The 23,518-nt window shown below is 37.2% G+C and overlaps 1 protein-coding gene across 8 annotated transcripts in view; it reads left to right on the top strand.

The window, feature by feature from the left end:
- Trps1 (trichorhinophalangeal syndrome I) overlaps window positions 1-23,518 on the top strand; it is a 238,593-nt gene that overhangs the window by 60,733 nt on the left and 154,342 nt on the right. For all 8 annotated transcript variants that reach the window (XM_005381891.2, XM_013512791.1, XM_005381890.2 and 5 more), the window contains one exon: window positions 13,002-13,605. In XM_005381891.2, coding sequence (XP_005381948.1) covers window positions 13,002-13,605 — 604 coding nt within the window. The remainder of the gene's footprint in view (window positions 1-13,001; window positions 13,606-23,518) is intronic.

The following is a 23,518-nucleotide window of genomic DNA, read 5'->3' as shown; positions in this document are numbered from 1 at the left end:
ACCTAACTATTGAATTTGATTTGGTTCTCCAATTCAGTTTGTGAGCAGAATTGTGGAAAGAATTAAATTCATGAACTAAGGTACCGCTATATGTTTTTTCATCATTGAAATTTTTTTTTTTTTTTTTTTTTTGGTTTTTCTCCGGTACCGGGAACCGAACTCACGACCTTGCGCTTGCCAGGCAGGCGCTTTTGCCGCTGACCTAAATCCCCAGCCCCCTGGTCTGCAAATTCTTATAGAAATATTTGAAATGTAGAGCCTTACAATGGAGGAGGAGGAAGTATACAGAAACTTTGCTGAAAGTTGAACAGCGGATGCCCCAGGGGTATGAAAGGAAATAGTAACATACAAGTGCAAAACTTGATCTGCCATCAAAGCATTTTCCCCAAATGCCACATTTTGAAGATAAAGAGGACACCTTTACCTTAACACAATAGTATCTTTCTAGTTAAATTTATGTTCCTTCCTATTCATGTTGCAAAATGTCTACCTACAATTCTATATTTATGTTAGGGAATATTTTCTGCTTTTGTGTGCTGTGGATACAAGATTAATAGTGTACTAAAAATTAGCATGAATCTAGAACTACACAATATGTGAAATCATTCACCCCTACAATAACTGCGGCCAAGAAGCAGGATAGTAGGTGTGGACCTGTGTATGAGTTCCACTGCATGGGGATTTTCCATAAAAATTACCTTTAGCCTGAGTTGGACTGGAAACATTATCCAGTCAGTAACCAAGTTTAGTCAATTTTTTTTTGTTAATGTTTTATATTTACCTATGATGCCTCCTATTTCACCTTATGACCGAATGACTATATTCCACTCATGAATCTTTCTCTGTTGCATTTGTTATCACTTGTTACTTAATTTCATGTGGTACCCATTGTCTCCTGACTACCATTCTCATAAAAGTGTCAGTGTTCTAAGTTACATTTGTGGTACAAGTGAATGGACTATTTCCTTAACAATTGTGCTAGATGAAACATACTTTGTAATACACTGACAGGCTCCCACAGTTGAAGGGGAGTTTCTGAAGCTTGTGTTATCCCTTTCACCAAGAGGGAGGAGAGCCCAGAGTAGAGCGAAGTGAGCAGGAAGCACAGGGTGTGAGGTTGTGTGGAGGACAGATGCCCATGTTCATGGCTCAGTCTTGCCAAGACAGTAAGGCTGGAGTCACCTGCGGAGATGCGGGAGGGATCTATGAGCTTCACTGCAGGCTGGGATCTTGAAGATGGTCATTCCATATTGGCTGACTCCCTCTGTCTTCTGGGAGATAGAAATATAAATTTGTCTACAGAAAAGTAATCACATTTCTACCTATGAGTTATTGGAGGATTAAAATAATCTTATATGAGCACACTATTAGAAAAATGTACCTTATGGACAGTCACATATGAAATTAGCATAAAGCAGAAATAATGTATTTAGGCACCCAGGTGGTTTAGATACAGGAGTTTTCAGTTACGAGATAATAAATAGTAAGTGTTTATAGAGAAGTGAAATTTATTATTACAAAACTGATCAAGCAAAATGAACCCATGAATTACCAGAGAGAACCAAAAATGAAACAAATAGTACTTCTTATTGAAAAATGTAATTGTTAAAACTTAAAATACAGGATAAGTTAAATGAGAGATTTAAAAATGATGAAAAACAAAAGAGTTAAATAGAATGAGACATTAGATGGGATATTAAGGAAGGATTAAAGAGATAGAAAGTATCAAAGGCAGAGAATAAGATATGGAAATGTAATGAGCTATAAGTAGAGTTCCAGAAGAAAATACAGATAATTGAGGATAAGCAACCAGTATTTGAGCAGAAAATGGCAGTAGGTTGTTCTTAAGACTCGATGAAAGACATGAATATATAGATAGAAAGAAGCACAGCATGCGCTAGTGAAGATACATACAAATAAACTCAAGCATAAATGCATTATTATAAAAGTTAAAGAGCCAAGGCAGAAACGTCCTTTAGAACAACTAGAGAAAAGCAATAAATTAACTACTCAGAAAAGACAAGTTGACAGACTTTTTGTGAGCAATATTGGAAAGTGGAAGAAGGAATATTGAATGCTTTTGAGGACTTCCCCAAACCAGAAAACACACACACACACACACACACACACATACACACAGAGCCAGTATTACTTACCCATCAAAACTATCTTCCAAGAATGAAAGCTAAAGCTTTTTAGGTGAGTAGAGACCTGGGAAACACCTGGATAAATCTAAATATAAGCTCCTTCACTGATACAGCTTAATAAGAGAAAAGCTGAAAGAATGCTATAACGTAAGTTTGGAGGGAAATGACCATATCTGAGGTGTTCTCTGATGCTTCAGTTGTCTGGAGGTAGTGAATTAGGATTTTTCTTATGCCTACTTGGAAAAATTGAAAACTAGCTAATAAAAAGTAGGGATGAGCGCTATGTAACTTTAACAGCTACAGAGTGGAAAAATGGAACAGCAAAGAAAAGAACATTCATAAAATGCAAAGAAAGGATAAAAGAGAAACATCAAATATTACTTCAAAAGTGAAATGATTAAAAATGCCCACATATCTAAGATCCTAAACATTGTGTATTCAGTTTCTCATTGTAAAGATAGTTTTAGACTAATTAGAAAAGAAAATTCAGCTACATGCTGTTTACGGGATACCCACTTAAAACGCAGGTCTCTAGATGGTTGGAAGGAATAGAGATTGAGTTATACCAGAAAATATAAACCAAAGGAAAATTGAGTTGCCTGTATCGATCTCATATAACTTAGAGTTTAAGACAGTGCAATAATGGTAAGAGGTTTAATTTATTATATACAATAATTCTAAAAGGATAAAGTATAAATATAAAAATGCAAATCAAAAGGCAGAGGAACTACAGAGAAAATATGAGAAACTACAATTCCTGTGGTAAATTTTAAGAAACTTAATGTTCAGCAGAAAAACTTTCAAAATTTAAAAGATTTGGCAAAAAAATTATTAACTGTAGCTTAATAAAAATTAATAAAAGGTGAGAGGAACAGTCAATGTTTAAAATTTTCTTTTTTCTTGACCAGTTTTACATGCTTGAATATGGTAATTAGAATGACTGATCTGAAAACAGTATGCACTATAAGAACCATTGTTGAACTCCTACCATTGTGTATGGTGAAGCTCTGCATCATTTCCAATTTTTAAAAAATTATTTAATTTTTTTTTTACTTGTTACTGTCTTTATTTGATCAGTCTTACATTCTTATGTCTAATGGACTGAGTAGCTTCATTGAAGATAACAGTATGTAATTTAGCAACTGTGGTAAATTTCTATCATTTTGTCTGGAGGCCATGTATCATTTTCGTTGTTTTTGTGTTGCTTTGATTTTGTCTTCATTGTTGTTTTGTCATTTTTTAAATTTTTAAAATAAAAAAAATTTAAAAATGATAAATCCAGAAACTAAAAAAAATTAACAAAAGGATATGATTTCTCTGTGCAACAACTGGAGAACGTATATTTTCTTCAAGTACACATAGAATAGTTATAAAATGATACAAATTAAGCAGAAAAATGAAGTGAAATTTCAGAAAAATGGTATCATATAAAACACTTCCTTTGACTCAGTATAATTCAACTAGATAAAAGATAAGTATAGATGATGTTACATGAGGTAAACCCTAACTGAGAAATAAGATCACTTTATTAATCTTAGCAAACATAGCCTTTCAGATACGAACATTATAAAAGACAGAAGGGGCCAATGTGCATGACTGAAGAAAATGAATTTGGCCATTTTTGACTATGTCAAATGTTCATCTTTTCGGTGAGCATGGATTGCAGTCTTTCCACGAAGCTCTTTAAATGGAGATAGTGCAGAATCTGTGCAGCAATGTGCAGAATCTGTGCAGCAATATTCATTATTGTAGTTCTTGAAAGAGTACAACAGTCAACACAAAAATAAGAATAAATAAGCAGGAACAAAAATCTCAACTGTCTATGCATAGGAGGTTAATTAAATAATTTGTAGAATTTATGTACAGTGGAATATTATGCTGTTGTTAATTTGGCTAAATGACTATGTGTCTTATAATTTTGGCTGCATTTGCACACATAAAAATAAATAACAAAGACTGTTTGCAGCTGTATAACATTTTATATGAAAAGCTAGCAAAACAAAACTATATACATATATCCCTATGTCTAGTCATGTGACTATATATGTACATGCATATGTAGTCATATGTATTCATATAAATATATTCAGCTGTACTATATAAATTTTATTTTCTTTTTTACATATAATCTGTGTCTCTTGTATAAACCTTTGTCTTCCTGTATTTCTATCTAGTTAGCTAGCTATATAAAATCATAGTAAATGGTTTTATTCCAGTCCCAGATACAAATGTGTGTGTGTATATATATATGTGTGTGTGTGTGTGTGTGTATATATATATATATATATATATATAATTGTATGATAAAGTTTTAAAATAAATGATTAGGCATCAGTTCTCATCAGTGTGCATGTCTAGTAAATATAAGAATAAATGCTTAATCTTCCTTATTATTAATGAACTATATAAAACCCATAATATAATTATTATCCACTTCCAAATATTGAAGTGTTCATTGTTGGCTAGAAAGTGGGTAATTGTACGTCCCTTTTGGTAGCGTATATGCGTGGTGACAAGCATCTGTCTGCTAGGGGATTTACAAATAGATTTAACATAAAGTACGCAGACTCAGGCTAAAATAATTAAGACTGGATATAGTAAATGGTCAAATTAATGTAGTTGCTGCTCAGGCCTCACCTTAAAAGAACTCTGAAAGAACATAGACTATGTGCTTTGCTAGCTCTTAAGTGTAGATTCTTATGTTAACCAGCTTATTGTCAGCACATTTGAAAATGCTATCTACATAGTACATTAGTATAGAGTTTCTAAAAGGGTGAGGGCTCTTATGATTATGTTTAGATTTGTGTTTGTCCTATGTCATATTTTTAAAAAGAATATTACAGTCAGTTGCCTGTAATAACTAAAAATGGGCATAATGTTTCCATTGAAAAAATCCCCTTTGTGAAACAAAAAGTTACCCAGGATGTAATAATCCATCAAGAAAATCACTCATACTGCTGTCACCTTTATTTTTGTACATTATTTGTAAGAAATTTCAGAAAGACCCTGAAAACTTGTGTAAGAACAGTTATCCAGTCTGGAATAAGATAAATTTTGGTTTTGATTTTCATTGCAAATTAGCTTATATGAATTATTTCCCATCCCTTGCTTGCTTTCTGTTTTATACAAAGGCTTATCTCTCTATTTTGAATATTTTGTAGTTTTTGTCTTCCTTTTCAAAGTGAGTCATAACTTGAAAATTTTTCAGATATGACATTAGCTGTATTTTCTTCTAATCTTAAGACAAAGTTTATCCGCTTGAAGATAAAATTTACTGTCTCCCACCCAAAAGCCTGTGACTCCAAATGAGGGAACTTTAATCAGACCATTTCAGTTTAAAAATGTAATGAGTGGGCTGAACATAATCTTACTCAGAATTTCAGGTTTTCTTAGAATAGGCTCTACTCTGTGGACTCCTTACCCAGTTAACTAAGGCTAAATATTGTTTCACTGCAATTGTATTTTTGACTGTTTTTCAGATACTTTCATCACCTGTCTTTCGTATCTGCGTCTACAGTGGCATTACTGTGATGTACCACACGTTACAGACTTTTGTGCCACCTGAGTACATATTACAGGAATAACTAGCTTTATTAGATGTGGAATCTACTTAACTATGTTTAAATACTTATTTACCTTTATTTATTTTACTTCTGCTATAATTTATCCATAATTGTTTGCTACCATAATTACCAAACAATACTTTTCAAAGTCTGATGGATCAGAACAGTATTTACAATTCGTTCATTTACTTTGGTACTCCATGTTGGGTCGTGGAAGAATGAAAAACTGTGGTTCAGATTATTCAAAATGAAGTAGCGTTATTCAGGAAAGGGGAGCTTTTTAAGGGACGACATAAAGTTAAGGAGGTTAGCATTTAAAGAAGAAAACCAAAATGTCACTCAGAGCTGTGCTTTCCATTTAACCTGCCAGGTTTACTGTGAAAGTGGAAATACTGTTATCAGAGTGTAACCAATGAATAGCATATTTTAGCTGATACTTTCCACTGGGACATTCCGTAACCATTGCTGAATTGTGAAAGTAATTTATAATAATCTCTACTAATGAGTGAAATGCTAGTGTTAGGAAAAAACATTGGAATTTGGAATGATAAAACAAATGCTTTTTATCACTCTTGAAAATTCTATAAAGTAAAATAAAATATATACCATTTTTTTCACACCAAAAAATCTAAGTCCTAAGAAGGAAGCTCAATTTCTTGTATTTTTGTCATTTTCCCAGAGAGAAAGGATAATTAACTCTCCAATAAAAGTTTTTAAAATTTTTTTCTAATTGTCCATTAGTGCATGGATCACTGAGATTTTATATATCTCAAATATTGCTTGAGGCATACTTATACTAACTTACTCTAATTTAACTATTTATCTGGCACCTTTAACCTAATGTGACCTACAAATGACATCTTTTTTTCTTCAGGTGGCATGAGGAGAATGTTTGTTCTCCAGTGGGCAGGAGAGGATAGAATTTAAATTAATACAAAGCATACACAGTGTTTGTGGTAACTTTTATATTGGTTGAGCTTAATACAGCTGAAAGTTCTTCGAGTTTTTAAATAAAGAATTCATCCTGAGTAACACTCAAAATGTGTATCTGTAAAATGTGTATGTGTGTAGCTTTTAATATTCCTCTGCTGATTCTGATTCTATACCTTTCACAGCACCTTGAACATCTCCAGAGCTGCTTGTGCATTCCTGTGTTTACTGAGCACATATTTCCTGTCTATCTTGATGTTCTAGGGTGGAAAGAATACAGAGATGTGTGAGCTTTGATCTTAATCTTAGGACAATTACAGTATAGCTATAAAGCAATCTACAACCAAGATTTTAATAAAAGATACTGTGTAAAAAATCTGAACATGGAAACAAACTTTTAGACTAATGCAGAGGACTTCAGGGTTACTCTTGGACGGAGTCACTTGGGAAGTCTTTATGGATGAGGGGGTGGTTAGGGTGGGTCCTGAGAAATGGAAGAAAAATTCGCTGAATGTCTTTGAAGTTTTCATATTGAAGCTGATAAAATAAAATGCATTTAGCAGGTTAGAGGGTAGTCCAAGCTAATGTAGTTTCACGATGACTAACCTCTTATACGTGAATGGTGTTTTATGCCAGGGCTTGCAGCTATCTTATTTTTTGGAGGTATGGCGTTGCATTGAAAATATTGTTCATCATTGCTGCGAAAATGATATGTGTCAGAAAATATGCCTACCTCTTTTAGGACCTAATTCCTGAACATTGCATTAACTGTCAAATGATAGACATGAAGCAGTAACCATAGACAAGATCAGAAATATTAAATACTAAGTCTTGGCCTCAGTAGTATTTGAATTAACCTCTCAATGCTTCAGCTTCTTCCTCTCTGAGGGGAGTCTGGGAATGTAATGTTTGTGTGCTCGTCGTGAGTAATGGATAGAAATGGCCCAGCACTCAATGACCCTGAGTGACAGTTGCCGAACAGTGAAATGGTAAACCTGGTTTGGTTTGGGGATTACTCAGGACAGTTTCACATTTATCTTCTTAATTTAGAAATCTGTTAGTATTGAGTCTCAGAAACGGGTGGTATCGTTTGTGCTTTACTAAGTGGCAAAATGATCATGCTCATTCTTAAAACAATTTGGGAAAGTTCTACAAAGGACTGAAAGATCACTGCAAATGAATTCGTACCTATCTTGAAGTTCTTTGGGAACATGCCTGTGTGGTTTTTGCCTCCCAAAATGTGGTCTGGGAACCGAGCACACTAAGTTCATCTGTGAGTTCATTACAAAGGCAATCAGACACCACCCTGGACTCCAGAGTCAGAATCTGGATTTTTAACAAGCTCCTCGGCTGATTGTTAGGCATGGTGGAGTTTGAGAATGCTGCTCTTGGTGTTTGTACAGGCTAGTGAAAAGCTTATATGTAATGTCTTCATAATATGCTTTCTATCATTTATTTGGGACTGATACAAAGAGAGAGGAAGTGTTATCATGAAAGTGCTTGTAGTGAATTGCCCTTTCTCCTTCACTTTGTAGTTTTCAGTGGCCCCTGAAAGCTTGAGTAGTTGAGCCCTTTAACAGCTTCTCTGTTAAGCTTTACTCTCTCCTAAGAGGTCGTCCTACCCGGCATCTTCAGATTCTGAAGAACTAGGAGAGAAAGGGCATCATCCACACTTCATTCAAGTCTTAGGGGTGGGAGAGGTCTTGTGAGTTTACTCATTGGATTGTTCAGAATCGTTAGTGTCTAGTCATGGTTTTTAGATAGATATTGGTCCCTGCATTGCTGTCCTCTGCAGAGTTTGTTAAAAATTCAGAGTCTTTGGTTATGTCCATGATATGCTGATTCAGGAGGGTGCAGAGGCCTTGGAATCTGTACTGTGAGGCTTGTTTTGCAGACCACTGTTGCCTCAGTCTTTCTTCTGTTAGTTAGAAGACATTCCCCAGCCTCTAGGCTGCCAATCATTGTTTATTTCTGTATAGTATAAAAAAGTTAGGAAGCAGACAATAGAGAAGTAGAACACTGATCTGAGAACACTCCATCGTGACTGACGTAAACCAAATGGGCAGGGCCTATTTCTGCATTTTACTGTCTGTAAAGTGCGCTTTAGCCTTCAGTGCCTTGAGAGTTCACATACCTGTGAATGCTTTGAACTCTCAAAAGACAAGCGATGTGAGTTGAACTTGTCTGTAGAACTTTAACATCTTTCCTAATAAACTGGTTTTCTCTTCAATATAAAACCTAATCCTTTCTAAAAAGTTACCTTTGATAGCTGCCCCCTTCCTGCTTTCTCCAAATTCCACGGTTCTCTGGCACCTTCTTGTGGATGGTTCCGTCTAGGTTGGTTGAGTCAGAAGCTTCTCCATGGGGCAGATGGGAGGAGCTCTTGCTGGGACCTGTCGGGGGAGTTTTAGTGGGGCAAGAACCTGAGAGCAGGAAATCGAGAAGTCCTAGACACCGAATCTGGAGTTATACTACGTGATGAGCTCAATTTGGAGTGCGGCCCAGAACGCTGTGTGGTTGGGAGTAGGCCCAGGTGAAATGATGGGTAAAAGCTGGGTACACTCATCTCTTCGGTGAGGGAATGAGGGTGGATCTAGTGTCTACCAGGTTGCAGAATAAGCAGACATCAAATCTATGTAATGTCAATTACTTGGTTGTATTACTAGCTATATCATATTCTGACCTACATTAATGAAGGTGCCTGCAACACATCCCTTATCTCCCAGGCTTTCATGAAATGCAGGGCATGTTCTTCCAATACACTATACCTATGTTTTAGAATCCTTAAGGTGTGGAGTTCGACTGTTACTAGTGAGAAGAGAGTGAAGATTGACATTTAAATGGTAAACTGCAAAAGGCTCAGTCTTTGAGGTCTATGCCTACAACTAGGTGAAATAAAAGGCTTAAAATGTATTCTATTAGTAATGTCTTAAAGGGAAAATATCACATCGTAAGTAAGTAAGGAAGCTTGGATTTTAGAACAAAGCTGTCTGGGCACATTGGTGCACACCTGTGATCCCAGCATTTGGGAGGCTGAGGCAGGATTGCCGTGAGTTCAAGGCCCACCTGGGCTACATAATGAGTTCAAGGTTGGCTTGAACTACATAGTGAGGTCTTGTTTCTAAAAAACACAGAGAGAGGTGTGGTATTGGGAATCAAAGTCAGGACCTTGCACTTGTTAGGCAGGCGCTGTACCACTGAGCTTTCCTTTTTTCTTTTTTTTTGGTACTAGGAGTTGAACTCAGGACCTTGCACTTGCCAGGCAGGTGTTTATGCTGCTGAGTTATATCCCCAGCGCTGAGAGAGAGAGAGCGGGACAGAGAGAGTTGAGAGTTGAGATTTGGAGAAAAAAATGATGCCATAATACCAGCTTGTGAGTTGAAATTTGCAGAATATAGACTGCAGACTCGCAAGGAAGAGAGGGGCTTTAATTTTAGGATCTACACTGTTCACTCTTACTGAGTTAGCTGCTACTGGTGTTATTTACGTAGTATTCACAAGAACCATACCGAAGCATACCATTCTTTTCCTTCACAGAGGAGACATCGAGACAGGCTCAGCACATTATTCCAGAGATCATCTTTTGTTAAATTCAGAGTCGAGATGGAAACTCTGGCACTGAGTCCACACTCTTCACTGTGCTGCAGCATTTCTGCAGCAAAAACTAAGCATCTGCCCTTTTCTCTGTCTGTTTCGTTTTTGTTGTGCTGAAGACTGAGTCCACGGCTTGCACACACTCAGGAAGCACTGCACCAGTGAACCGTGCCCTATTCTTCCCTTTTAAAAATAAAATTTTGCCACGTAGTTCTCTAGACTCTTGCATTTTTTCCTCTTGTATGCTGATCCTTTCTTCTTCTTCTTGTCCAAGTGTTTACAGCCTTTGAGAAAATGATATCTCTACGATCCTTTGGAAATTCTGCACTAGAGCCTCCCATTTGGGTAGAAGTGACAGTGATGATGTAGTTTTAATGTCTAGGTGGGAATTATATTATATACTCCAGCAGAGCTATCACCATGTCAAGGAACCAGATACTCAGGACCAAGGTGGGAGGGTGGGTTCCTTAGAACTGTCTCAGAGCTTGCTAATGTACTTCCTGAAGTTGGTTTGTTTACTTTAACATTTTCATGACTCAATAGAGTGTGTAGATTATCATAAATAAGGTATTTTGGCTTTACTCATTTTGATAAACACATTTTTGTGTTTGCACATTCTGGCTTCCGAAGTACAAGGCTTTTTGTATAATTTTGGATAGATGAGTTTATTTCTCATTGAAGTGTCCTAAACGGTGATGTTAATATGATGGTTCTTTGGATGAAATTTCCAAGATTCCAGGTCCTGGATTCAGGTTGTCTCTATTATCATTTGTGACCTGAACCATGTCTTTGCCTTTTCTAGCCTTGACCGTGATAACAGATCTTACTCGTGGTCAGAAATCATCTTCTTTTGAAAAATTAATTTTGTGGCCAGTTATCAGCAAATTATGTCACTTGTATTTATCTGTACTACTCAAATAATGAAAAATACAGAAGACGAGATGGAAAACAATCTTTTGTAAAAAGTGAACATTAAATATCTGTATTTGTTCAGCAAAATGTTCACTCTGAATAATGTGCTACCCCTATAAATACTTCTTATGATTTGATTATATCCTTGAATTTTACTTCTACAAAATAGAAACATTTTTGGAACTTCCATCACTGGGCTTGAGTTGTTAATGGGAGCAAGGTTATTAATACAGAAACTCACATTCCTGAAGTGATTAAAACATGCATCTCACTGTACCCAAATACCTTGCTTACTGCTTCTCTTAATTGTCAAAGTTACTCAGTCTTCTCACTATGACCAAGAGCAAATGCTGTAGATGACCGTCTAGCTTGTAGGTTTGCATTCTTCCTCTTTGCTACTCTCCAGACAAAGTGACCTCTTTGCAGTATCCCAGGCTTGCTATAGTGTGCTGTTTACCCTTCCTCTTCCTCCAACAAGAGTAGCTCCTTTTCATCCTTTGCATTTAAATACTTCGCTCAGAAAGTCCTGACTTCCCAAAGCAGCCCTACTACCCCACTCTGATTCCATCTGTTGATTCTTAGTATATATTATCCTTTGTACTTACATACTTATATGTGGTTTTTTAGTTTTATGTGAAGCATTCCCGAAGAGACTATATAAGCACCAGGTAGGCAAGAAAATGTATTCTTTATTCACCAGTACTGTAGGTATCCTGTCCTTGAATAAGCAGTATTTTGATGACTATGTAAAATTAAATGTATAATTACATATCCTACAGTAGCTTGAAGCAGTAGCTCATAAAACTCATTTTGTTGCTTTGCTGGTAACTTCTAAGTTTATACAAAGGAAGTAGAAAATATTTCAGGTACTATTTTCTTAGAGACCCAGTTAAGACATTTTATTCATTGAAGAAAGATGACCTTTTTGCAGATCATCTGTATACCTTTCTAGTATGCTTTTTTTCAATGCGGTATCTCTGTTCTTTGTTAATCAAACCTGAGTACTAAAGTAGCAGTTACTGTTCTCTCTCTCACAGCAAAGATGCTGTGAAATTGGACAATAAGTTTTTTCCTTTTTTTATGCTGTCATAAAAGAAAGCACACACCTGTACATCCTTTTAGTGAGCATATCTCTGTAGGAAATTTTGCTGTTTGATGGCCAGTAGATATTCAATTTGTTGAATATATATGTGTCCTTATAGGCAGCAGTATTTATATAGAAAAGTCCTGGATTTTTAAGACATTTTACTTTCTGGATAAGGTAGATCAGATAACCATATTTCATCCACTAAATGGATTTAAATTCATGCTAGCAATGAACACTGTAATCACTTAGAGTAGCTTTTAATATATGGAAAAGCTATACAAATCAGTTCAGCAGTAGAAATGTGTATTTATGAGAAGAAAACCCTCACTTTAGTGCAAATGAACTGGAAGTGAAAAGTCCATTGATGAAATCACATATAAATACATACTGATTTCACTAATACAGACATTGATGATTATCCACCAAGATAAAACAGATAGAGCAAGTGACTTGGTAGCAAAGCCAACCAACCAGTTTTAATGCTAATCATCTGGAATGTGTGCGCACGAGGTTGTGTGTGCGTGTGTGTGTGTGCATGTGCATGTGTGCATATGTGTGTACCTGTTACTGCTGATACATTAAAAGAGCTCACATTCTTTATACAGAACAGAAAGTGCCAGTTAATTAAATGCCATTGTCTGAGCGTTGAGAAGATGGTATTTCATTCTGCCTACGACACTGCTTGGAATCGAGTTGAGGTGCTTAAACGAAACAAAAGTCCTTCCTCCCGATGGCCGCGTCTCCACTGACTGTTCTCTTCTCTTCCAGGAGAGCACACAGCTGCTACAAATGCCGTCAGTGCAGTTTTACAGCTGGCGACACTCAGTCACTACTGGAGCACTTCAACACGGTTCACTGCCAGGAACAGGACATCACTACAGCCAACGGCGAGGAGGACGGGCACGCCATCTCCGCCATCAAGGAGGAGCCCAAGATAGACCTGAAGGTCTACAGTCTGCTAAACCCAGACTCTAAAATGGGAGAGCCAGTGTGCGAGAGTGTGGTGAAGAGGGAGAAGCTAGAAGAGAAGGAGGGACTGAAAGAGAAAGTTTGGACTGAGAGTTCCAGTGAAGACCTGCGGGGTGTGACGTGGAGAGGGGCCGACGTCCTTCGCGGGAGTCCGTCCTACACTCAGGCAAGCCTGGGCCTTCTGACGCCCGTGTCGAGCACCCAAGACCAGACAAAGACTCTGAGGGACAGCCCCAGCGTAGAAGCTGCCCATTTGGGAAGACCCATCTATGGCTTGGCTGTGGAGACCAAGGGATTCCTGCAGGGGGTGCCGGCCGGTGGCGAGAAGGCTGGGGCCCTGACCCAGCAGTACCCTGCATCAGCAGAAAGCAAGTCCAAGGATGAATCCCAGTCCCTGTTACGGGTAGGAAGGTTTAATTTTTCAATAATTCATATATTTTCAAAGGAACGCAGGGGCATCTCACACGCTCTACACTCAGTATTATGTTGTAGAGAGAGAAATCAAATGAGCTACGTCAGATGTAGCGATTTACATATAGGAGGGTAAAGTGGTAGAAAGTAGCTCATGTGTGCTTGTGTGTACTGCACACACCCTTGATGCTATGGTAGGCAGTGGCTCGCGTGTGTTTGCTCTCAGCTCAGATTGAATGCCGGTTAATTATTCCTGGTGATTATGCAAAACCACAAAGCTGCCTTTGGAAAAAGGTTTGGAATCCCAGAAGGATGCACATCTGTGACATTAAAATAAGTAAGTGACGTTTACATTTTAAGGTGGTGTGAGACACGATGATTAATAAGGAAGTCAGCTGAAATCCCTGAGCAAGTAAACTCCTGGGTAAGATGCAGATACTGATGGTGGTTTTAAAAAGTCCTTGGTATAGATATGCACGAAGAACGGTGTTGTTTATTTGCTGAGAAGAGTGAGAATAATAAGAGAAGTGTAGACAGGAATGGTATGAAGACTATACAAAGAAGAATACTGCACATTTTATACGGTCAAGACCTTTTAGGGGGGAAAGACAGTATCCCAGGTGGAAAAGTAGAATAAAGCCTCCTATAAAATAATAGCTGCATTTCTTCTGTCCATGCTGTGTAGACTTAACTCTGTCAGGAAATAATTTCGTTTCTGAAAATTCACAAATTCCCAGGAAGTGATACTTGGGTTTTGCCTAAGGCCGCACAATTATAGCCTTTCACCTGAATGCCGAGAAAGTTTTGAGGTTTGTGATGATTTTGAAGCTTTGTTCATGCTTCAAAAGTAGGATCAGAAACAGGCTAAGCCGCACAAAATATGCAGTTAGGAAATAGGGTTCAGGCAGTCCAGTACTGGGGACTGCAGATCGGAAACCACTGAGGTCCGGCTGGAGAGAAACATTGCCCTGCGCCAGGTCGGGTTGGCCGCTTTGCTCTCCTTTCCTGCAGGTTACTCTGAAGTCCACCTGCGCTGTTAAGTACTCCACAGTGGAGCTGAGGCCTGCCCCTTAGAGGGGCACAGTAAATGACAGAAGCTGTTACTTTTTCTGCCTGTAGCCGTGCCCTAGAGCTAAGAGAAGGTTGGGACGGCCCCTGTAAGAAGCAAAGAACCTTTTCTGCAGAGAAGGAACAAGTTTATTACTAGTAACTGGGGAAACAGGAGAGATAGTTCCTGTGCCTTTCAAGAGAGGATTTGAGGCAGTGAGTTTCCTTCAGATAGCTCTATGGAGCCGCCTTTGTGTAACTGTAAATAGTTATTGTTTTCTTTTCTTTTTTTTTTTTGGTATTAGGAATCGAACTCAGGACCTTGTGCTTGCCAGGCAGGCGTGATTCTACTGGGCCATATTCCCGGCCCTAGTTATTGTTTTCTTAGCTGTCTATACCCTTCTGGTCTCGGGAGACCCTGGCTTCTGGTGGTAAGGCTGGGATGAGACAGAAGCTTTGTTAATTTCGCTTCCAGTGGTAAGGAATGAAGTCCACCATTGGGTAGTTTTACATCATGTCTTGAGAGTGTGGCACTTGGATGCCTTCCGCTTACATCCCTGGAGTGCTCTTCCATTCACCTTTTTGCAGCAACACCAGGGTCTTGGAGAAAGCCACAGACTAGATTCTGCTCCAGAGTCTCCACAGAAGCCCCTGGCATCCTGGTTTTGTTTGTTTGTTTGTTTTTGTTTTGTTCCGGTACTAGGAATTGAACTCATGACCTTGCGCTTGCCAGGCAGGCGCTGTGCCACTGAGCTAAATCCCCAGCCCCTCCATTTACCTTTTTAAAGGGTCTTCATCCATGGTGTCTGCATTTGATGCCAAATTGTTTGACTCTTTTTGAGTATTTTTGGCATACCTTTTCTGTTACCTTTTGTGCACCTTAAGAACTTGAAATACTAAATAAATGACCAGACAGTGAAGTAAAAACCTGAGTGATTTTGTTACATTTCCTGAGGAGGCCGACGATGCTGATACTTTTCTAAAAAATTGTTGATTTCAATTCTTCTACTTCTGTAATTCCCTGTCATTTGGTTTCTATTGCACCATTACAACTGTCTTTTCAGTTCCTCCTTGGTAGCTGCTGAAGTAGGAAATCTTCAGCATTAATCTCCCTACCACACACCCTGTGATTTACAGTCTCTAAACGCACTATCTCCTGCATTTCAGAGTAGTGAGAAAATGAAATTTAAATGTACACATTTTTATACAAGCTTTTAATCATTCTTCTGTGATTTCAGTAAACTCTGAATCTTCAAAACTCACATTTTGCATTTGATAAGTGCTTTTAAAAAGCACTGGTTTTATTGGATATTAAGACTAGGAAGAATAGCCAGTTTGGTTTGTTGTGCAAAATTTAGTTTAATAACTGAAGTAAATTTTTTTGTTGTTCTAGGAATTGAACTCAGGGCCTCATGCTTGCTAGGCAGGTGGCTACACCACTGAGCTACATCCTTGGCCCTGAATTTAAAGTTTTTGAGGTGTATACATATTAGCTAAGGAGTTTTTTAACACATCTGAGAAAATTAAGAAGCATTCTGATTGTGAATTTGACACAAACTCTACTTCGGTGGTGGAAATTGGTATTTTGAGTTATCAAAGCAAATGCAGTCTTCTCAATCAGCATGCTCCATCATGAGGGAAAACTTAGCAAAATATCCATGTGGTGTCTACTAAAGGCAAAATAGTGCACTTTAATCTTACACTTGTAAAAGCCTAATTTAGTGACAGTGTCCTGTAATAATTTATAAATGCACAATAAAATATATATCAATACAGTCTACATGTTTTGAATAAAATACAGTGGTCAGTGTAAATATGGAGTGTTTATATTTGACTCAGATAATGGAAATTTGAAATAACTCCTTTGCTGGCAGTTATGTTTATTTGGGGATGTAGTAGTAAGAAATTTAAGAAATAGAAAGTATCAGACTTTAAGTAAATTTTGTAGTAAATACAACATTCAGCAGAGCATTAATAAAGTATATTAGTGTTAACTTTAAACATAGAGTTTCTAATGCAAAGACGAAAAACTTTTTAACAATCGTCTTTAAATACTGAAATCAAAAATTACATGTGGAAAAATGCCATAAGACATATTGATTTAAGTCGTTTAATACTATGCTGATAAGCAGTGGAAATGTTCTTAATAAGTAGCTGAATGTCAGAGCAACTTGCCATGTTGCTTTCAGAATACTAGTCTTCCTGGCACATTTTTTGTGGGGTTCAGTAGTGACAGTTTGCTGTACTCCTGAAAGTGAGGAAGGAAATATAAGAGCTAAAATTTCAAAATGTTCCCTTAATTAACATTAGTACTTTCCTCCTTTTCCCCCCTAAATCAGTGTTTTTCTCTTGTTACGTGTTAAATGTAAGATCATTGATGAGCATTTTCATGAATGTCTCTATATTTTTCCCTTGTGCTAGTGTGAAAGTGAACTTGTTATAAAAAAATTAAATTGTGTATGTCACCTCTGTTGATCATTGTGCTTTGAGTGTGACAAAACCATAGACAAAGGCTTTATATTTTATTAATCACTTTATACAAATTAGGCTTTTTGCTGCCCATTCACCACTCAATATTTCTGTGAAACCTTTGTGTATTTTCTAAATAAGAAGTAATATTAAAGCCTTTAGAATCTTTGCTAGAAATAGTGCAGGCTCTTAGGAAAACTTTGATTTATGTTGTCTTAAAACTTCTAGAATAGATCATATAACACAAGAATAACCACCTGAAAGTGGTCACCAAAATTTACTACTTGAAAAATGGAGTGTTTTTATTTAGATATGAAATAGGGCTCTGTGAAGAGGTTTATAGTTAACGTGTTAACATTGGACATGGCCTATGCTAAAAGTAAAAGTAAGTTTTGTATTTTCCAGTGGGTATTTCTTTTTCATTTTAAACGGAGTAGTGGAGTCCAGACTCACTTAACTTTGAGCCCCTTTCTTACCCATTTCTTCTACTATGTGCATTTACACAAAATATTAATTTTTAGGCAAACTCATACCCCGTGTAACTTTATTACTCTTATTATTACTGGGTAATAAATTGTGGATTTTATTCTTGCAGTGGAATTTTTCAATTGGGTTTTAGAACAGAAAGCTTAATTGTTCACCCGATAAAAACATGAACAGGAACAAAATAATTGGTCATTAAATTTCACAAAAATTTTGCAAGTATCAAATGAAATTTTCATCTGCTAATAAAGTGTCATACACTTAAGTTTAATGAGTAAATCGATAGGAGGAATTTATGGCCAATCAGCATTCCAGTGAAGTAGTCCATGTCATCTGTCAAAACAGTGTCCTAGTTAGGTAACTCCTAGGCTCAAGTTCCTCCTGAAGCTGTAACCCTTTGGTGGGTAGACTACTCTTTCTAGGGCACCTGGAGGAAAAATTGACCTTTTGCAAATGGACTTTGGTTGCCTTTATAAATGTATTTATAGGAGTTTGTCAGTTTTGACCTCTAAGCTTTGCACTGCTTGATTTGAGCCATGGCCCTATGGGAATCGTTCCAACGCTGCCTGGAGTTCCAAGCTCAGCCAGTGACTGTCAAAGAGAGGCCTCCCAGGAACTCTGTCCATCTGTCTCCTACAGACGATGCTCCTTCAGCCGTCAGAACAGGATTGTGCAGCTCAGTTAATTAATGTTTATCAGGCATTTGAGATCCTCTGATGCCCAGTGAGAGATAAGCAAAAGAAGTCTGACTATCTGTTCATTTTGTAAATTCGATACCAAGATGGTACAATGCAGGTGTTATTTGCAGCTTTCTTTAGCAGGCGTTAAATTTATAGTTTAAAGATTGTTGATACTGGGCAGTCCATTGAGATGCAAAAATGTTCTTTGGGGACGGTCCATTGGCAGGCAGACAGACATTCAGACAACGACAGTGTTGAATGCCTTTACAACCAGGGACAGAGGACCACAGGAACTTTTCAAACTAAAGATGATCTCAAGTGAAAAGGGGGATTTATTGCTTTGCTTCATATTTAATGTAAATAAAAGTAGAATTTAAGTCATGCTACAGATAACGTTGACTTAATGTCTACATAAATAACCATTTTTTCTGAACTTCTTTCAACTTTTTTAATGTGCATCTGTACAGTAGGTACCAAAATAGGCAGGTTGTATCAGGAAAATCCAGAAATGTTTGGTTTCTTTTTTGTTTGTTTTGGGGACTAAACCCAGAGACTTGACACTGAGCTACATGTCTAGCACTCTTCTTTTTTCTTTTCTTTTCCTTTCTTTTCTTTTCTTTTCTTTTCTTTTCTTTTCTTTTCTTTTCTTTTCTTTTCTCTTCTCTTCTCTTCTCTCTCCTTTCTTTCCTTTCCTTTCTTTTTTTTAAAGTTTAAAACTTTATATCTTTTTCTTAAGACTGGGTCTTGATAAGTTTTTGGGCTTGCCTTTTTCTTTTTTTTCCCCAGTACCAGGAATCAAACTCACAACCTCACGCTTGCCAGGCAGGTGCCATGCCACTGAGCTAAATCCCTAGCCCCTGGGCTTGCCTTTTTGATCCTTTTGCTGTCTCCTCCCAGAGTGCTGGGATTATAGGCATGCACCAGCACACCCAGTTGAAAAATCAAAAGTTTCTACCCTTTTAATCACTGGCTATGAAAGTAATTTTAAGCTCTGTTGATAACGTTTTTCTTTATGTACCAATTGATTTTTTTACTGATGAATGGTGGTTTAGTTGTAATGTAATTTCATTTTGTATTGGCTCCACTGGTCTGTGCATTTTTTAGGAGCCCTCTTCCTCCCTTGTGTTGTAAGCTCCACTGTTTGTGAGGTCTGGCAGAGTTGTGCTGGCCCTGGTTTCTCAGGCAGAGGAAGCGGATATATCTAGTGACTTGGGCTGTAGGTTTGTAGGCACTGTGAAACGGTATCCTTGGGCACGGTGTCTGTTAATTATTTCCTGTAGAAATATCTTTGTGTGGCTTCTTTATTTCACAGGCTGCCCGAGTCAGGAGATACCCGGGCCCCCAAAGGAACCCATTAGTGAGCTTCAGATGTTGGAAGGGAAGTGTATTCAAAAGGTGGCCCATGTTTCAAAACGCAGGTGCAAACTGATACAAAACTCTGCCGCTCCTGAGATACACAGTCCTCAAGTGAATCATAACGTTTCTCTGGTAGAGAGCAGCCTGAGAGATGGATTGCACATGTTGGTTACCAAAAACGCTCACAATGGGGCTGGGGATTTAGCTCAGCGGCAAAGCGCCTGCCTGGCAAGCGCAAGGTCGTGAGTTCGGTTCCTGGTACCAGAGGAAAAACAAAAAACAAACAAACAAACAAAAAAAAATGCTCACAAATAGTTTTTAATCAGGGATTTTTTTGGTTTGCACAAAAAAAGCAAATCTTGTCTCCATAGTGCTATGCTTTAATTCTCCTTTCCTATAGGTTTTGGTCAAGAACCTTTTTATAGGCCAGGATGTGGGTTCTTGGAGTGGTCTACAGATTAACCCGGAGAAACGTGAAACTGGATACCACTGCATTGAGTTAGACTGTTAGGCAAAGAGCCGCAAATCACTGCAGTGATGCCCTGAGCTCTTCCCGTCCTGTCGGAGAAGCCGTACCATTTATAGACATTTATAGTTAACTTCATTTTGAAAACGAAGTGGAGTCTGAAACACGAATTTTATTTTGGCAGTCATGGAGCAGGTTTTAGGATGTATTTTGTTTCGATTGCTATCCGTGCTTGGGAATGATACAAAGGAATCTCTAAGTGCAGGACACGGGATAGGTGGAGTTTTGCCACTGTTATTCAAGGCAGAATGACCCATGCCCCTCAAATGTCATTTTCATGTTATCTTCAAGAGGTGGTTTCTCAGTGCTGATGATTTAATTTAGGCATGTTAATTATGAGAGGGATAAATTCTTTCATGCTGTGGAAATGTACTTATATGGAACATCATGGTTAGCCAGGAAGTGCTCAGGATAGTTAAATATATTTTGAAAAATATAATTAATTTGGATAACACCTTACAAAGGCATGACAGTCATTATAAATGAAAGTTTTATCAGAATGTAGATACAAATGAACTATTTTTAAAATTTGGGATGAAATAGATGTTTTGTGTGGAGAAAACGATAAAATCTTTGCCAATGTGATTTATTCAATTGTATTTGCCTGTGGTTTAGTTTAAAACTCTACATTCAAGACTTCTAATTGATCATGATAGAAAAAAGTCTTGCTAGATGAAAGGCTCCTTAGAGAATCTGAGATTTTAAGTTTAGCTAGTAATATATTGGGTAATATAAGATTACCTTTGTAGCAATCTAATTTGAATTCTCAGTGAAGATAATAGTGACACTACTTTTGAAACTGCACAGGAAAGCATTCACAAAAAAGTGTTTGATATAAATGGATAGATCTTTAGAAGTGATTGCTATGTCATTTAGCATTTTAGTTCCTGGGATTAAAAGTTCAGTGCCTTCCATTAATTTATTACTAGATTAACTCCTTTCATCTTCATTCAAACTCTTGACGTTGAAACTGTTATTATCCCCTTTATTTAGATGAGGAAACTGAGGCAGAGAGATTAATTTGCCTGAGGTCATCCTTTATAACAAGTAAGAGATGAAATTCTCACCCTGGCCAGCTGGTTCCACAGAACCTCCTTACAACAATTGCGTAGCCTCCTTTTTTTAACTCGCTGTGACTTGCTAATAAATGCTTGCATGACTTCCTGCAATTTCAAAGTTAATTTGTTTCACCTAAATATATGCGTGGTTATGTGTGTAAGTACAAAACAGAAAGGTAGCACTTTGAAATGCTGAGAGTCATGCATATTTACTGTGCAAGAGGTAGACACCACGGGACACTAAAGACAATAAAAACCACTAAATTCCAACCCACAAGTATTTTGGCGTTCATATTTTGACATCTCATTTATCTTTTATATACTTATATATATCTATATGTATAGGATTATTTACCTGACTGTTTATAACTTTCTTTTTTAATTTAACAGTATATTTTGGACATGTTTTCCCACCCAAAGATAATTTCTAGTATTTATGTCAGCACCACACTGCCATACATAGCTATGTCATACAATGCTGAACATCCCCTATTGAACATTTGGGCTACATCCAATTTGTAGTCATAAGGACCTCTTTGACAAACTTCCTCATACATGTTATTCTTTGGCTTTGCCGTTTCTTTGGGATAATTTCTTGTACAATTACAGTCATTTGTAAGAGAAAATACATGACTTATCTACTGGTAATGTCCAAGTCATTGTCCTTTAAGGCGTTAATTTTTAAAATGCAAAATAAATCAGTACATGAAAAATGCATGGGGAATATTACCCTAGATATATTTAAATTGTAATTAACTTAATGGTGATGTAAAGGATTCAGAGGAAAACAAATGGTAATCATTAGGAGCTGTTTCTTATCACGTATATGCATTATAATACATTAACATATGACAAACAGCCAGGTATATTGTTTAATATGCTTACTTTATATTACATTTGCTGCATTCTTAGAGAAATTCATCTCCAAGCAGCACTCAAAAGAGCTGATCTATGTGTTTTAATTGAAAGCAGGTCATCAAACAGTTGCCCTTTTTTCAGGCAGACATTTCTGTTTTTCTTTTTTCTTTCATTTTTAAATTTTGCCCAGCAAAATTGGTGGCGTGTGCCTGTAATCCCAGCCCTCGGGAGGCTGAGGCAGGAGGATCTTTGTGAGTTCGAGACCAGCCTGGGCTACAAAGTGAGCTCAAGGCCAGCCTGAACTGCCTAGCAAGACCTTGTCTCAAAAAGACAAAAAGAAAAACAATTTGTCTCTGTGGGTAACATTCTTCCTACCCTGAATTTCTTAATGTAATTGTAAAGTTTTTTACCCTCTAGGATATGTGCTGGGCAAATCAGTAATGTGGTCGACTTGGCGGGGTCTGAGAGAAGAAATGATGTCTTGTATATTGTTCTTTAATAATCTTTATTTTCATTTAAGGGCCTTTATTTTCATATGCTGCACATACATATATCTTCTATTAGAAAGTCCTTTTTCATAATATTTCATATCAAATAGAATGATGCTTCCTGGTTTTTAATGAAGCATTGAAAGTACAGAAGCAAGAATATTTTCTCAAATAACATTGCATTTGTGCTTACTGCATGCTAAAAATACTGAGGCTTAGGCCTTTCTTACCATGCATTTATGGAACTATACATGATATCACTTACTTGTGTTGGAACTAGGCAAGCTAAAGGAGGCTTACATGTGGAGATCTAACAGTTTACAAACAATACCGTGGGGAAAGATGCTCTGCCTAAAAGTAATTATTTGCTTTTTGGAAGAAAAGGCAAAGTGTGAGAGTTTTGAAATCTCTTTCTTAATACACTCAAAAATGAAAAAAAGTTTTTATCTTCTTTTTTTTAGTATAGCTGTTTTACAAATCATGGTATAATTGACAGCAGTTTGAGTTATATGTTAGGAGACAGGCATGTTTGACTTATTCTTCCAGATACCTAATTTACAACCCTGAATTTTCTTGATAATATAGGAAAATCCATCTATTTTGTGTGAATTAGATATCTAAATCAAAGATAGTTTAAGGTTTTTTTTTTTTTTTCTTTCGGTCTTTGTGAAACTGGGTTTCACTATGTACTTCAGGCTGGCCTTGAACTCACTTTGTGGCCAACGCTTGTCTCTAGCTCACAGCTATCCTCCTGCCTCAGCCTCGCTAGTCCTGGGATTACAGTCATGAGCCAGTTTAAGGATTTTGAAGTGTGAACCTTTTGCATGCACTCTCTATGGATCTACCTTGGGGCCTGTAATAACTTTATGCCATGTGAATACAGTATTTCTCTTTCTTTCTTTCTTTCTTTCTTTCTTTCTTTCTTTCTTTCTTTCTTTCT

The sequence above is a fragment of the Chinchilla lanigera genome, unplaced genomic scaffold (genome assembly GCF_000276665.1).
Source record: "Chinchilla lanigera isolate Chin_1 unplaced genomic scaffold, ChiLan1.0 scaffold00016, whole genome shotgun sequence".
Lineage (NCBI taxonomy): Eukaryota > Metazoa > Chordata > Mammalia > Rodentia > Chinchillidae > Chinchilla > Chinchilla lanigera.
Note: the sequence above shows the minus strand (reverse complement) of the source record. Positions and strands in the feature narration are given on the sequence as shown.